Consider the following 13179-nt stretch of genomic DNA (forward strand, 5'->3'; position numbering starts at 1 on the left):
AAATCAAATGTTTGAAGTTATCGATGGATTTACTCATTCAATAAAGGCAGATTGGATTTAAAGATAAATCTCCATTAATCTGTCTTTAATGGCAACTAGAAGACTTGGTTCATTACTGTTGAAAGATTTAAAAAAACTACTAGAAGAGAATGCGGCTAGTGAATCTGCTTATCCATAAATTCACAGTGCGTTCATATGTAAGAATGAACTGATAAAAGGGGGAGGAAGAGAGCAGTCTTACCAGAGGGCAGTGATTGTCACATGGTAGAGGCTGACATATTATCAAGTGCAGACGGCTGCTGGGGTCTATCTGGTCACTACAGGTGCAGTTATCACATGGGTTCATGAGCACTGGTCCTCCAACCTGGATGGACGGAGAGTCGGCACGGTTACAGATACATATGTTTGTAAAGTGGGTGGGTAAAACATTAGAAACACTATGCAGTATAGTACAGTCACATACAACACCACTGTAAACTACAGCTTCAATTATAAACATATGGTTATCACAGTGTCAGTCTAAAACTGATTTTTTTAAAAGGAGAATTTGTCACTGAGCAGTTGCATTAGATTGCACTATATGTAGCAGGTGTATCTATGAGTGAAGGATTTAGGGAAATCTGTTTGGCAGAAATGGAATACAATATTCAAAATGATGTTTTAATAGTTTATACTGACCTGACAACTACAGTGAGATCACTATTTTGCAGTGCTGTCTGAATTTAAGTAAAACATTTTAAACACTATATAGTGGATTATTTGTGAAAAGTAGTATTTGATGGTCACTAACCAAGCAATATATACCATCATGCAACACACTCATGGCAGAGAGATGAAAGAGTAGTGTTAAATTAACATTAACAAATTTATTGTGGGATTTCCCACAGCATTTCCCACAGCAGAAGAGACAAACCAAATGCTGGCTTTGATGCTGCTTCTTTTGTTTGTTTTTCTGATACCCTAAGGCAACTGTAGCTGCTCCTACACACTTGGAAAGGGAGTGTAAGACTGCAACGTGACCACTGGATGCCACTAAATCCTCAACGCTGAACATTTAAGTAGCAAATATCATTTGTTATGATATGTTAAAAACAGAGTGGTAAATTCAAGACATACACACACAGACAGACACAACAAATCAGATGTAGATGTGATATGTCTCACCTCATATTCTTGGTTGTTGACAACACACACATTAGGTTTAATCCCTGTGAAGGAAAAGGAACAATCATTAAATTCATTTTGAATGGGCTGCAACAATCAAAGTGGCAAAATAATATTCACACACTTACTGCAGGAGTATTGGACACAGCAGACTCCCTTAACGGTTTCGAGAATGTGACCAGCAGGACAAGACGGCACAGAATCAGGGCAGAGCCTCACATCACACTCTGTTCAAAGACACAGATGAATGAGTTTAGAAAGGACGGATCACACCAACAAATAACAATCCAGGAGATCTGACACTAAAAAACGAGTGCTTATAAAATTCATACAGGAATGAAAACAGGACAATGTTGTCATTTTTTCATTTGCTGCACTTTTGTGGTACATTATGAGTACAGTATGTATGTCATCAGTCATCTTCATACTATCACATGGAACCTATTCTTTTAGTTTTTTCTCCTTCACAATCAATAACAGGAAAGAGTCTACTGGTGAAACATTCATTTACAACAGCTGCATCAGAGGTTTTCCCCCTGTAGTACAAGTTAGTGGACATCTGATAAAAACTAAATTAATCCAGAATAAAGTGCTGCTCAGGCTGTTTCTCTCAGAATAAACTGAGAGAGGCTAAACACAAATACAAATGTATATGTTAAATAAGTGGAATCACTCTGTTTTGAGCAGGAAAACTGTGACTACAGTGATAAGAGATGCTTCCATCTTGGTTCTCACTTACCGCATTTCTCCTTCTGACAGCAACCGGTAGTGTCAGTGACCTTGACCTGACCTTCTTGGGCACAGGTAAGTGGTGGCTGGGTTGGACAGGACACATTTCGGCAGGTGACCTGCATGGTGTCCTCTTCACATATACACTCATCACAGCCTTCTATCCATGTTGCATTGGCCTGAGAACACAGTGTTTATTTAACTATTCTGGCAGGGAACATGGCACAATCACAGGACGGTCAAAAGATTATGTTATGAGTGACTGTAGAAAATTTACCTTCACCCATTTTTTATTTGGCAGCCGACAAATTTCTGTTTGGAGGAAAATAAGTAGGTATACAGTTATTTCCATCATAGACCTCAAGGGCTCAGATTAATACGTAAATAATGAATATATCCTCTGTGGAATCAAGTTTGAATTCATTTATTTTGATAAATAATATTACCTCCTATACTATCTCTTCATATTGTAAAACAACATATTGTTTTTTGTTACTTCAATAGTGGAAAGAAACTGAGGAGGGGTATACTCGCCTGGAGCCCGAGACAAGTTTCCGTTTGGAGCAATACATTATCCCTTACCTTACCTGGGTCATTTGCCTAAATTCACAAAAGTGTACCCTAAGTCTATTTTTCAGTTTTTAATTGTACCAGGAATTTCACTCTCCCTGTGTTTTGCAGGTTTAATTGGAACTTTGGGCAGTTTATCTGGATCTTGATTTGTTGTCTGTTTGGACTGCTCTCCGTGGTCATATCCCTGCCTCACCACGGTAAGCCATGTCCCTTTTGTTTTGTTTATGTAAGCTCAGCCTGGTCATCTGAATGGATATCTTTTCCATTTTGTCTACTTGGACACAACAGGGAAATGGCTGTATCTACAAACCAGTGATTTTGATGAAAAAATTATGAGGTTTTGACTTAGTCACTAAAAGCCATCAAGCAGATCACAAGATTCATTAGTGCAACACAACCTTTCGCTGTACAGCAGTGCCATCTCTTCTTACCACAGCTTGGCACACATTCATTAGAGTTGGAGGAGAGGAGTATGCTGCCATTTGAGCAGTAACAACCCTCCGGCTTCACGTCTGTCATGGCACTGAACTCATCGGCAGTATCAATGAATTTCTGGTTGTACCTGGCAGACACAACAGTATACAGTGTGAGGAAGCACATTCATAATTCAATAAAAAGTGATTACTGCAATAGAGAAAAAATAAATTGGAAGTAAACTGATATACCAGGAATCACAGGTAGGCTCTATAAGAGGGCCGCAGGCCTTATACACTTTGAGACTTGGACATTTATATTCTATGGAGAGAAGGCAAGACAAGAGTTTTTTAAGAAGAGGTCATTGCTGTGATGTCATTGGTGAGTGTAATTGTGCTTGACATAAATATAGCATATTTGATTTGCATACCACAGAGTCCTTTCGTGGCACTCCTCCAGTCGATACATAGTCCAGCATCGGCACAGGCTTCAGCGTAGGCTTTTAAGCTACTGCAACCAATGTGATGAATGTGCATGTGGCAAACATCAAATTCACAGCCCTCAACAAATGGCATGTAGTCAAGGATCTTGTGGCAAGCTTCAAACACACTGGAGATTTATAGAAAGAGGACACAAACTGAATACATCACCTCTTGGCATTACACAGGCATGCCAAGCAGTCAAAGTTTGGACTTTCATTTAATTTCAATTTGCTTGAAAGGCTTTACACAGGACATTTATATTTCCATCCAGAGATGTTTGTAATTACTCGTATAATACATCTATACAAAAACATGTAAATTAGAGAATATGTAAATTCTTAAATTTACTACAGAGAATTAACATTAACTGACGATTTAACCAGATGTTACAGACGACGGGTGCATTTCTGACACTTGTTTCCATTTTCTTCCTACCTGCTCTTGATTATCTCACAGATGGTGGTATTACAGGTAATTGGCGTTGGTGTGGGTAGGGGCTGAACTGGAGGTGCACAGTGACTGTTGTTACTGTGCCAATTGTGCGCCATATGAGGACACGAAGGATCGATTTTCCCACTGGGCAACATGCAGTCATCTGTCCGGTTGTTGTCACATGTGCCTAGAGAAATCGTCATAATTAGTATTTGGTCAAACATTAATAAAACTCAAACTCAAGTGTTGTCTTCCTGCTGAATCACAAGGATTATGTAATAATAATTTGAATACAAGCTCTTTTTTCCCCCGAAGAATGAATCATACTGAAGATGTGTCCAATAGGTGGAATCGGTTGTTGAAATTATCACAAAACTACAACTGTCATCTAGTTTAATTTAGACTTACCACATTGTCCTTGAGTGTTGCCACCAAATTCACTGTAGGGCAGGGAGATGCTGAATATGAGGCCAGAGAAGGTGACCTTGGCATGAATTTTCGGGATGATGAGCACTGTCTCAATACCGGTGGTGGCTACGCGGAAGTCATCATTCTGATATGCACGACTTACAGGCTTGTCATTCACAGAAATCTAAAACAAATGCATAAAGAAGTGAATGCCACAAATAACCCTTCAATAACCCAACCATTTGTTCACTGCATTTACTCTAAATTGTATGGAAGCCCCTCTTTGGATGCTTTTAAAAATTACCATCAGGTCAGTTATGCCAACTTAGCAAGTCCAAACCTCTGGTTGCATTTGCACTGAAGATTTGAATAATAAATTTGTAATGTTAATGATGTAATTTGATTACCTGGTTTGTGAAAATGCCCTTAATATCCTTCTGTGTAATAAAGATCTTGAAGCTTTTGTAGAAGACTGTGATGGATTGAGGACAGGACAAGCCATCAAGTGAATCACAGTAGACGTTATCGATCATAACACTAAAGTTGTATTTAGGCAGGATCTCTTTCACCAGCCAGTAGGAGCAGTTGCCTTGAAAAGCATAGTATGTTCCATCGAAGGTGACATAATGGGGGTCTCCCCAACCATAGCACATACCTGAATAGGATGAAGATATTACATTTTAAAAATAAGATTTCAAGTAATCTAATATGATCTTATACACAACATCCATTGCTAAAAATAAGATTATAAGATAGTATAAGTGAAATCAAATAACTACGTCACTAGTTCAAATCATATGTTGAACTTGAAAATGTTGCGAACTGGGAACATGTGAAGTAAATGGTTTGTAGGACAGACTTACATTGGCATTCGTAGTGGGGGCAACATTCATCATCATCCTTCACTTTGATAGCAGGGAAGGTATTTGCACATACTAGAGGCTCCGGAGTTGGACATTGTATGTGTTGATAGGTCACAGAGCCATTATTACATATTCCTACACTACAGTTCTTGCCGTTCCAAGTTTCACCATTCTGTGAGGAGAATTATAGGTTGGAATTAAAACAAAAAGGAGGGACTGGTATTCCTATAGAATACAAAATAATGTATTGATGCTTATAGCAGTTCAACAAATGCATTAAAAAAAGTATAAGAACACAATGGAAATAAAGAATCACCTGTCTTGGCGGAGTTTCGTCATTGCAATTCGGTGATGGATCACACTTGTAATGTTTCTGCACTACATGACAGTTCTCATCGCAGTACCCCAGGTAACAGTAGCCATCATGGTCTGTCTCATTGTAGACTATAGAACCTGCAAATGAGGCACAAGAATATTCCTGAAAACGGTCTGTCGGGTATTTGAAAGCAAGAGTTAAACATGCATAACACACAGGGATATACTGAATATACTGATATACAGTAAACATACACTGTATATCAGCACAATGGCAGATAAGGAGCTTAACACTATTTATATATCACTAATATGAAGACACTTGTGCTTTTAAAATGCTCCTTGTAAATGAACAGCTGGGATCAAATATAACAGTAACACTTCCCAAAAAAGAAAAAATTGTGCCTCAAGATTAAGTACAAAGTAAATACAAAGACAAGAAACAAGCGATTCCAGGATGTCACAAATGTCAAGCTTCTTCAGGCAGTTAAGCTGCACTCCTTTACGCTTGACATTCTTCAAAATCTTCCATACACAACCATATACACCCTCACAATATGGAAATGTTCCCATCTCTCCTTTGGCCTTTCAATAACTCTGCTGCCTTAAGTGGCTGCCAGTCAATTCACCACCCTAGCATCCATCTACAGACTAACAGGAGGGTAAAAAACCATTTCTCTTTACTACACATCTCTATGTAATCATATCCGGGGAAGTGATGAGGTCGCCGCCTATGCGAAAACTCTTAACTGTGCTTTGCTGCTTTAATAAGCATTTCAGATGTTAGTTGTCTGTCTGAAATAGTAAAAAGATCAATTGTGTTTCCAGATCAACCAAAAGCACTTATATGTATCCAACACCAAAGGCGAAAAAAGTACAGTAAAACCTGCATATGACAATTTCAGACCAAAATGTGGAAAATGTCTTGTCAATGGTTTCAAGGCATTGACACACCAGACTGTGTGTCTAGGTAGAGTATGCAAAAGGCAGGATATAACATATAAATTCTGTTGTGGAAGTAATCAACATTGGCATTTTTCTTGTGTATAACACACCCTCTCACTAACTGTGGATTTTCTTGACATTTTGCTTATGTTTTTCTCATACAGGCTCATTCTGACACTTTACTAGGGTGCTGGCAAGAAAGGCTCTGGAAAGTCCAGAGCAACTGAATCAGAAATTAGCATTTTCTTCTCTCTTCAGGGAAATATGTTCAGTGTATGTCTCATGCCTTTACATGGTCAAGTTCAACCAGAGAGTCAGTTTATTACATATCAAGACAGGTCATAGAAGCCACTCGACTTCCTTTTATCTTAGATCTTTCAGGGGGGCGCCCTTAGCTCAGTTGGTAGGGCGTCCCCCCCATGGGCCTAGGCCAGCAGCGGACCCGGGTTCGATTCCAGCCCGCGGTCGTTCTCTGCATGTCACTCCCCTCTCTGCCCCATTTCAACTCTGTCTCTCTACACTATCAATAAAAAAAAAAGCATAAAAATGCCCAAAATAAAATCTTAGATCTTTCAGATTGTCTTGATTTCATTATTAAACAGGACGACCAGAGTCAGTCTAATTAATTTCCAAATAGATTTGTATTAGTTCAAGTCATTTCTTCAAGATTAAGGGTTATGAAAAAAGCTTTATACCAAAATTAGGTTTGTTAATAAATCAAAGCAATAAGCCAAAATGTATGGTAGAAATCACAATGGTGTATACGATCAATATTTCTCAAATGAAATACAAAGTTGGAAAAGGTGTGCCTGTAGTTAGAACTTACCTATGCTGAACTTTTTACCATTATGAAAGCAATGGCAAATCAGTGGCAGTGTAACTGGTAGTGTAACTGGTTGAGTTCTTCCTGTCAACGCAATTGGAGTAGGTGTTTCTGAAGTAGGTCCTGTTGTAGGTGCCTGGGTGGTGGTAGTTGTTTCTGTTGTGGTCGTAGTAGTAGTTGTTGGTGAGTGAGTTGTTGTCGCAGTTGTGGTAGTAGGTGTTGTGGTTGAAGTAGTAGCAGGTATAGTACTTGGTTTGACAGTAGAAGATGTTGGACACTCACAACATTTTAATTTAATCTCATAATCAAAACACTCTTGCTGAAGTCCTTGTTGTTTGTTATTGCATAAAAGACCCACTTTCTTATTGCAAGTCACAGCCTGTCCCACATTGGAGATGGCAAGATGTGGGTAAATAATAGCTCGGCACTGGACTTCTTCTGGAGCTGAGCAAATGTGATAACCAGCAGAGATTATTTTTTGGATGGATTCATCATCCCCACCACTAGGGCCTGGTGTGGGCTCACCAAGATTGATCCACTTTGACCAACCACATTCCATATCATGTCCCCCAGGGCATGGTCCAGCTGTAGGTGCCTGGGTGGTGGTAGTTGTTTCTGTTGTGGTTGAAGTAGTTGTTTGTGGCTGAGTTTTTGTCGTCGTTTCAGTGGCGGTAGTAGGGGTTGTGGTTGTAATAGTAGTTGTTGGTGAATGAGTCGTTGTCGCTGTTGTGGTAGTAGGTGTTGTGGTTGAAGTAGTAGGAGGTATAGTACTTGGTTTGACAGTAGAAGATGTTGGACACTCACAACATTTGAATTTAATCTCATAATCAAAACACTCTTGCTGAAGTCCTTGTTGTTTGTTATTGCATATAAGACCCACATTCTTATTGCAAGTCACAGCCTGTCCCACATTAGATATGTCAAGATGTGGGTAAATAATGGCCCGGCACTGGACTTCTTCTGGAGCTGAGCAAATGTGATAACCAGCAGAGATTACTTTCTGGATGGATTCATCATCCCCACCACTAGGGCCTGGTGTGGGCCCACCAAGATTGATCCACTTTGACCAACCACATTCCATATCATGTCCCCCAGGGCATGGTCCAGCTGTAGGTGCCAGGGTGGTGGTAGTTGTTTCTGTTGTGGTTGAAGTAGTTGTTTGTGGCTGAGTTTTTGTCGTTGTTTCAGTGGTGGTAGTAGGGGTTGTGGTTGTAATAGTAATTGTTGGTGAGTGAGTCGTTGTCGCTGTTGTGGTAGTAGGTGTTGTGGTTGAAGTAGTAGCAGGTATAGTACTTGGTTTGAAAGTAGAAGATGTTGGACACTCACAACATTTGAATTTAATCTCATAATCAAAACACTCTTGCTGAAGTCCTTGTTGTTTGTTGTTACATATAAGACCCACATTCTTATTGCAAGTCACAGCCTGTCCCACATTGGAGATGGCAAGATGTGGGTAAATAATGGCTCGGCACTGGACTTCTTCTGGAGCTGAGCAAATGTGATAACCAGCAGAGATTATTTTCTGGATGGATTCATCATCCCCACCACTAGGGCCTGGTGTGGGCCCCTCAAGATTGATCCACTTTGACCAACCACATTCCATATCATGTCCCCCAGGGCATGGTCCAGCTGTAGGTGCCAGGGTGGTGGTAGTTGTTTCTGTTGTGGTTGAAGTAGTTATTTGTGGCTGTGTTGCTGTTGTCGTTTCAGTAGTGGTAGTAGGGATTGTGGTTGTAGTAGTAGTTGTTGGTGAGTGAGTTGTTGTCGCAGTTGTGGTAGTAGGTGTTGTGGTTGAAGTAGTAGCAGGTATAGTACTTGGTTTGAAAGTAGAAGATGTTGGACACTCACAACATTTGAATTTAATCTCATAATCAAAACACTCTTGCTGAAGTCCTTGTTGTTTGTTGTTACATATAAGACCCACATTCTTATTGCAAATCACAGCCTGTCCCACATTGGAGATGGCAAGATGTGGGTAAATAATGGCTCGGCACTGGACTTCTTCTGGAGCTGAGCAAATGTGATAACCAGCAGAGATTATTTTCTGGATGGATTCATCATCCCCACCACTAGGGCCTGGTGTGGGCTCACCAAGATTGATCCACTTTGACCAACCACATTCCATATCATGTCCCCCAGGGCATGGTCCAGCTGTAGGTGCCTGGGTGGTGGTAGTTGTTTCTGTTGTGGTTGAAGTAGTTATTTGTGGCTGAGTTTTTGTTGTTGTTTCAGTGATGGTAGAAGGGGTTGTGGTTGTAGTAGTAGTTGTTGGTGAGTGAGTCGTTGTCGCAGTTGTGGTAGTAGGTGTTGTGGTTGAAGTAGTAGCAGGTATAGTACTTGGTTTGACAGTAGAAGATGTTGGACACTCACAACATTTGAATTTAATCTCATAATCAAAACACTCTTGCTGAAGTCCTTGTTGTTTGTTATTGCATATAAGACCCACATTCTTATTGCAAGTCAAAGCCTGTCCCACATTAGATATGTCAAGATGTGGGTAAATAATGGCCCGGCACTGGACTTCTTCTGGAGCTGAGCAAATGTGATAACCAGCAGAGATAACTTTCTGGATGGATTCATCATCCCCACCACTAGGGCCTGGTGTGGGCCCACCAAGATTGATCCACTTTGACCAACCACATTCCATATCATGTCCCCCAGGGCATGGTCCAGCTGTAGGTGCCTGGGTGGTGGTAGTTGTTTCTGTTGTGGTTGAAGTAGTTGTTTGTGGCTGAGTTGTTGTTGTCGTTTCAGTGGTGGTAGTAGGGGTTGTGGTTGTAGTAGTAGTTGTTGGTGAGTGAGTCATTGTCGCAGTTGTGGTAGTAGGTGTTGTGGTTGAAGTAGTAGCAGGTATAGTACTTGGTTTGACAGTAGAAGATGTTGGACACTCACAACATTTGAATTTAATCTCATAATCAAAACACTCTTGCTGAAGTCCTTGTTGTTTGTTATTGCATATAAGACCCACATTCTTATTGCAAGTCACAGCCTGTCCCACATTAGATATGTCAAGATGTGGGTAAATGATGGCTCTGCACTGGACTTCTTCTGGAGCTGAGCAAATGTGATAACCAGCAGAGATTATTTTCTGGATGGATTCATCATCCCCACCACTAGGGCCTGGTGTGGGCTCACCAAGATTGATCCACTTTGACCAACCACATTCCATATCATGTCCCCCAGGGCATGGTCCAGCTGTAGGTGCCAGGGTGGTGGTAGTTGTTTCTGTTGTGGTTGAAGTAGTTGTTTGTGGCTGAGTTTTTGTCGTTGTTTCAGTGGTGGTAGTAGGGGTTGTGGTTGTAATAGTAATTGTTGGTGAGTGAGTCGTTGTCGCTGTTGTGGTAGTAGGTGTTTTGGTTGAAGTAGTAGCAGGTATAGTACTTGGTTTGAAAGTAGAAGATGTTGGACACTCACAACATTTGAATTTAATCTCATAATCAAAACACTCTTGCTGAAGTCCTTGTTGTTTGTTGTTACATATAAGACCCACATTCTTATTGCAAGTCACAGCCTGTCCCACATTGGAGATGGCAAGATGTGGGTAAATAATGGCTCGGCACTGGACTTCTTCTGGAGCTGAGCAAATGTGATAACCAGCAGAGATTATTTTCTGGATGGATTCATCATCCCCACCACTAGGGCCTGGTGTGGGCCCACCAAGATTGATCCACTTTGACCAACCACATTCCATATCATGTCCCCCAGGGCATGGTCCAGCTGTAGGTGCCAGGGTGGTGGTAGTTGTTTCTGTTGTGGTTGAAGTAGTTATTTGTGGCTGTGTTGCTGTTGTCGTTTCAGTAGTGGTAGTAGGGATTGTGGTTGTAGTAGTAGTTGTTGGTGAGTGAGTTGTTGTCGCAGTTGTGGTAGTAGGTGTTGTGGTTGAAGTAGTAGCAGGTATAGTACTTGGTTTGAAAGTAGAAGATGTTGGACACTCACAACATTTGAATTTAATCTCATAATCAAAACACTCTTGCTGAAGTCCTTGTTGTTTGTTGTTACATATAAGACCCACATTCTTATTGCAAGTCACAGCCTGTCCCACATTGGAGATGGCAAGATGTGGGTAAATAATGGCTCGGCACTGAACTTCTTCTGGAGCTGAGCAAATGTGATAACCAGCAGAGATTATTTTCTGGATGGATTCATCATCCCCACCACTAGGGCCTGGTGTGGGCTCACCAAGATTGATCCACTTTGACCAACCACATTCCATATCATGTCCCCCAGGGCATGGTCCAGCTGTAGGTGCCTGGGTGGTGGTAGTTGTTTCTGTTGTGGTTGAAGTAGTTATTTGTGGCTGAGTTTTTGTTGTTGTTTCAGTGATGGTAGTAGGGGTTGTGGTTGTAGTAGTAGTTGTTGGTGAGTGAGTCGTTGGCGCAGTTATGGTAATAAGTGTTGTGGTTGAAGTAGTAGCAGGTATAGTACTTGGTTTGACAGTAGAAGATGTTGGACACTCACAACATTTGAATTTAATCTCATAATCAAAACACTCTTGCTGAAGTCCTTGTTGTTTGTTATTGCATATAAGACCCACATTCTTATTGCAAATCACAGCCTGTCCCACATTAGATATGTCAAGATGTGGGTAAATAATGGCCCGGCACTGGACTTCTTCTGGAGCTGAGCAAATGTGATAACCAGCAGAGATTACTTTCTGGATGGATTCATCATCCCCACCACTAGGGCCTGGTGTGGGCCCACCAAGATTGATCCACTTTGACCAACCGCATTCCATATCATGTCCCCCAGGGCATGGTCCAGCTGTAGGTGCCTGGGTGGTGGTAGTTGTTTCTGTTGTGGTTGAAGTAGTTGTTTGTGGCTGAGTTGTTGTTGTCATTTCAGTGGTGGTAGTAGGGGTTGTGGTTGTAGTAGTAGTTGTTGGTGAGTGAGTCGTTGTCGCAGTTGTGGAAGTAGGTGTTGTGGTTGAAGTAGTAGCAGGTATAGTACTTGGTTTGACAGTAGAAGATGTTGGACACTCACAACATTTGAATTTAATCTCATAATCAAAACACTCTTGCTGAAGTCCTTGTTGTTTGTTATTGCATATAAGACCCACATTCTTATTGCAAGTCACAGCCTGTCCCACATTAGATATGTCAAGATGTGGGTAAATAATGGCCCGGCACTGGACTTCTTCTGGAGCTGAGCAAATGTGATAACCAACAGAGATTATTTTCTGGATGGATTCATCATCCCCACCACTAGGGCCTGGTGTGGGCTCACCAAGATTGATCCACTTTGACCAACCACATTCCATATCATGTCCCCCAGGGCATGGTCCAGCTGTAGGTGCCTGGGTGGTGGGAGTTGTTTCTGTTGTGGTTGAAGTAGTTATTTGTGGCTGTGTTGCTGTTGTCGTTTCAGTAGTGGTAGTAGGGATTGTGGTTGTAGTAGTAGTTGTTGGTGAGTGAGTTGTTGTCGCAGTTGTGGTAGTAGGTGTTGTGGTTGAAGTAGTAGCAGGTATAGTACTTGGTTTGAAAGTAGAAGATGTTGGACACTCACAACATTTGAATTTAATCTCATAATCAAAACACTCTTGCTGAAGTCCTTGTTGTTTGTTGTTACATATAAGACCCACATTCTTATTGCAAGTCACAGCCTGTCCCACATTGGAGATGGCAAGATGTGGGTAAATAATGGCTCGACACTGGACTTCTTCTGGAGCTGAGCAAATGTGATAACCAGCAGAGATTATTTTCTGGATGGATTCATCATCCCCACCACTAGGGCCTGGTGTGGGCCCACCAAGATTGATCCACTTTGACCAACCACATTCCATATCATGTCCCCCAGGGCATGGTCCAGCTGTAGGTGCCAGGGTGGTGGTAGTTGTTTCTGTTGTGGTTGAAGTAGTTGTTTGTGGCTGAGTTTTTGTTGTCGTTTCAGTGGTGGTAGTAGGGGTTGTGGTTGTAATAGTAATTGTTGGTGAGTGAGTCGTTGTCGCTGTTGTGGTAGTAGGTGTTGTGGTTGATGTAGTAGCAGGTATGGTACTTGGTTTGACAGTAGAAGATTTTGGACACTCACAACATTT

General features: G+C 41.3%; 1 protein-coding gene across 1 annotated transcript in view; it reads right to left on the reverse strand.

The window, feature by feature from the left end:
- LOC133957972 (mucin-5AC-like) overlaps positions 1 to 13179 on the reverse strand; it is a 37060-nt gene that overhangs the window by 3269 nt on the left and 20612 nt on the right. The window contains exons 34-52 of the mRNA XM_062393010.1: positions 12433 to 13167; positions 11389 to 12123; positions 10354 to 11079; positions 9301 to 10035; positions 8257 to 8991; positions 7152 to 7947; positions 5382 to 5518; positions 5066 to 5237; positions 4610 to 4857; positions 4203 to 4386; positions 3798 to 3981; positions 3311 to 3489; positions 3132 to 3201; positions 2898 to 3028; positions 2171 to 2205; positions 1904 to 2072; positions 1293 to 1391; positions 1165 to 1208; positions 242 to 364 (exon numbers count right to left, since the gene is read on the reverse strand). Coding sequence (XP_062248994.1) covers positions 242 to 364; positions 1165 to 1208; positions 1293 to 1391; positions 1904 to 2072; positions 2171 to 2205; positions 2898 to 3028; positions 3132 to 3201; positions 3311 to 3489; positions 3798 to 3981; positions 4203 to 4386; positions 4610 to 4857; positions 5066 to 5237; positions 5382 to 5518; positions 7152 to 7947; positions 8257 to 8991; positions 9301 to 10035; positions 10354 to 11079; positions 11389 to 12123; positions 12433 to 13167 — 6237 coding nt within the window. The remainder of the gene's footprint in view (positions 1 to 241; positions 365 to 1164; positions 1209 to 1292; positions 1392 to 1903; positions 2073 to 2170; positions 2206 to 2897; positions 3029 to 3131; positions 3202 to 3310; positions 3490 to 3797; positions 3982 to 4202; positions 4387 to 4609; positions 4858 to 5065; positions 5238 to 5381; positions 5519 to 7151; positions 7948 to 8256; positions 8992 to 9300; positions 10036 to 10353; positions 11080 to 11388; positions 12124 to 12432; positions 13168 to 13179) is intronic.

Source organism: Platichthys flesus, chromosome 1 (genome assembly GCF_949316205.1).
Source record: "Platichthys flesus chromosome 1, fPlaFle2.1, whole genome shotgun sequence".
In the NCBI taxonomy this organism is placed as follows: Eukaryota; Metazoa; Chordata; class Actinopteri; order Pleuronectiformes; family Pleuronectidae; genus Platichthys; species Platichthys flesus.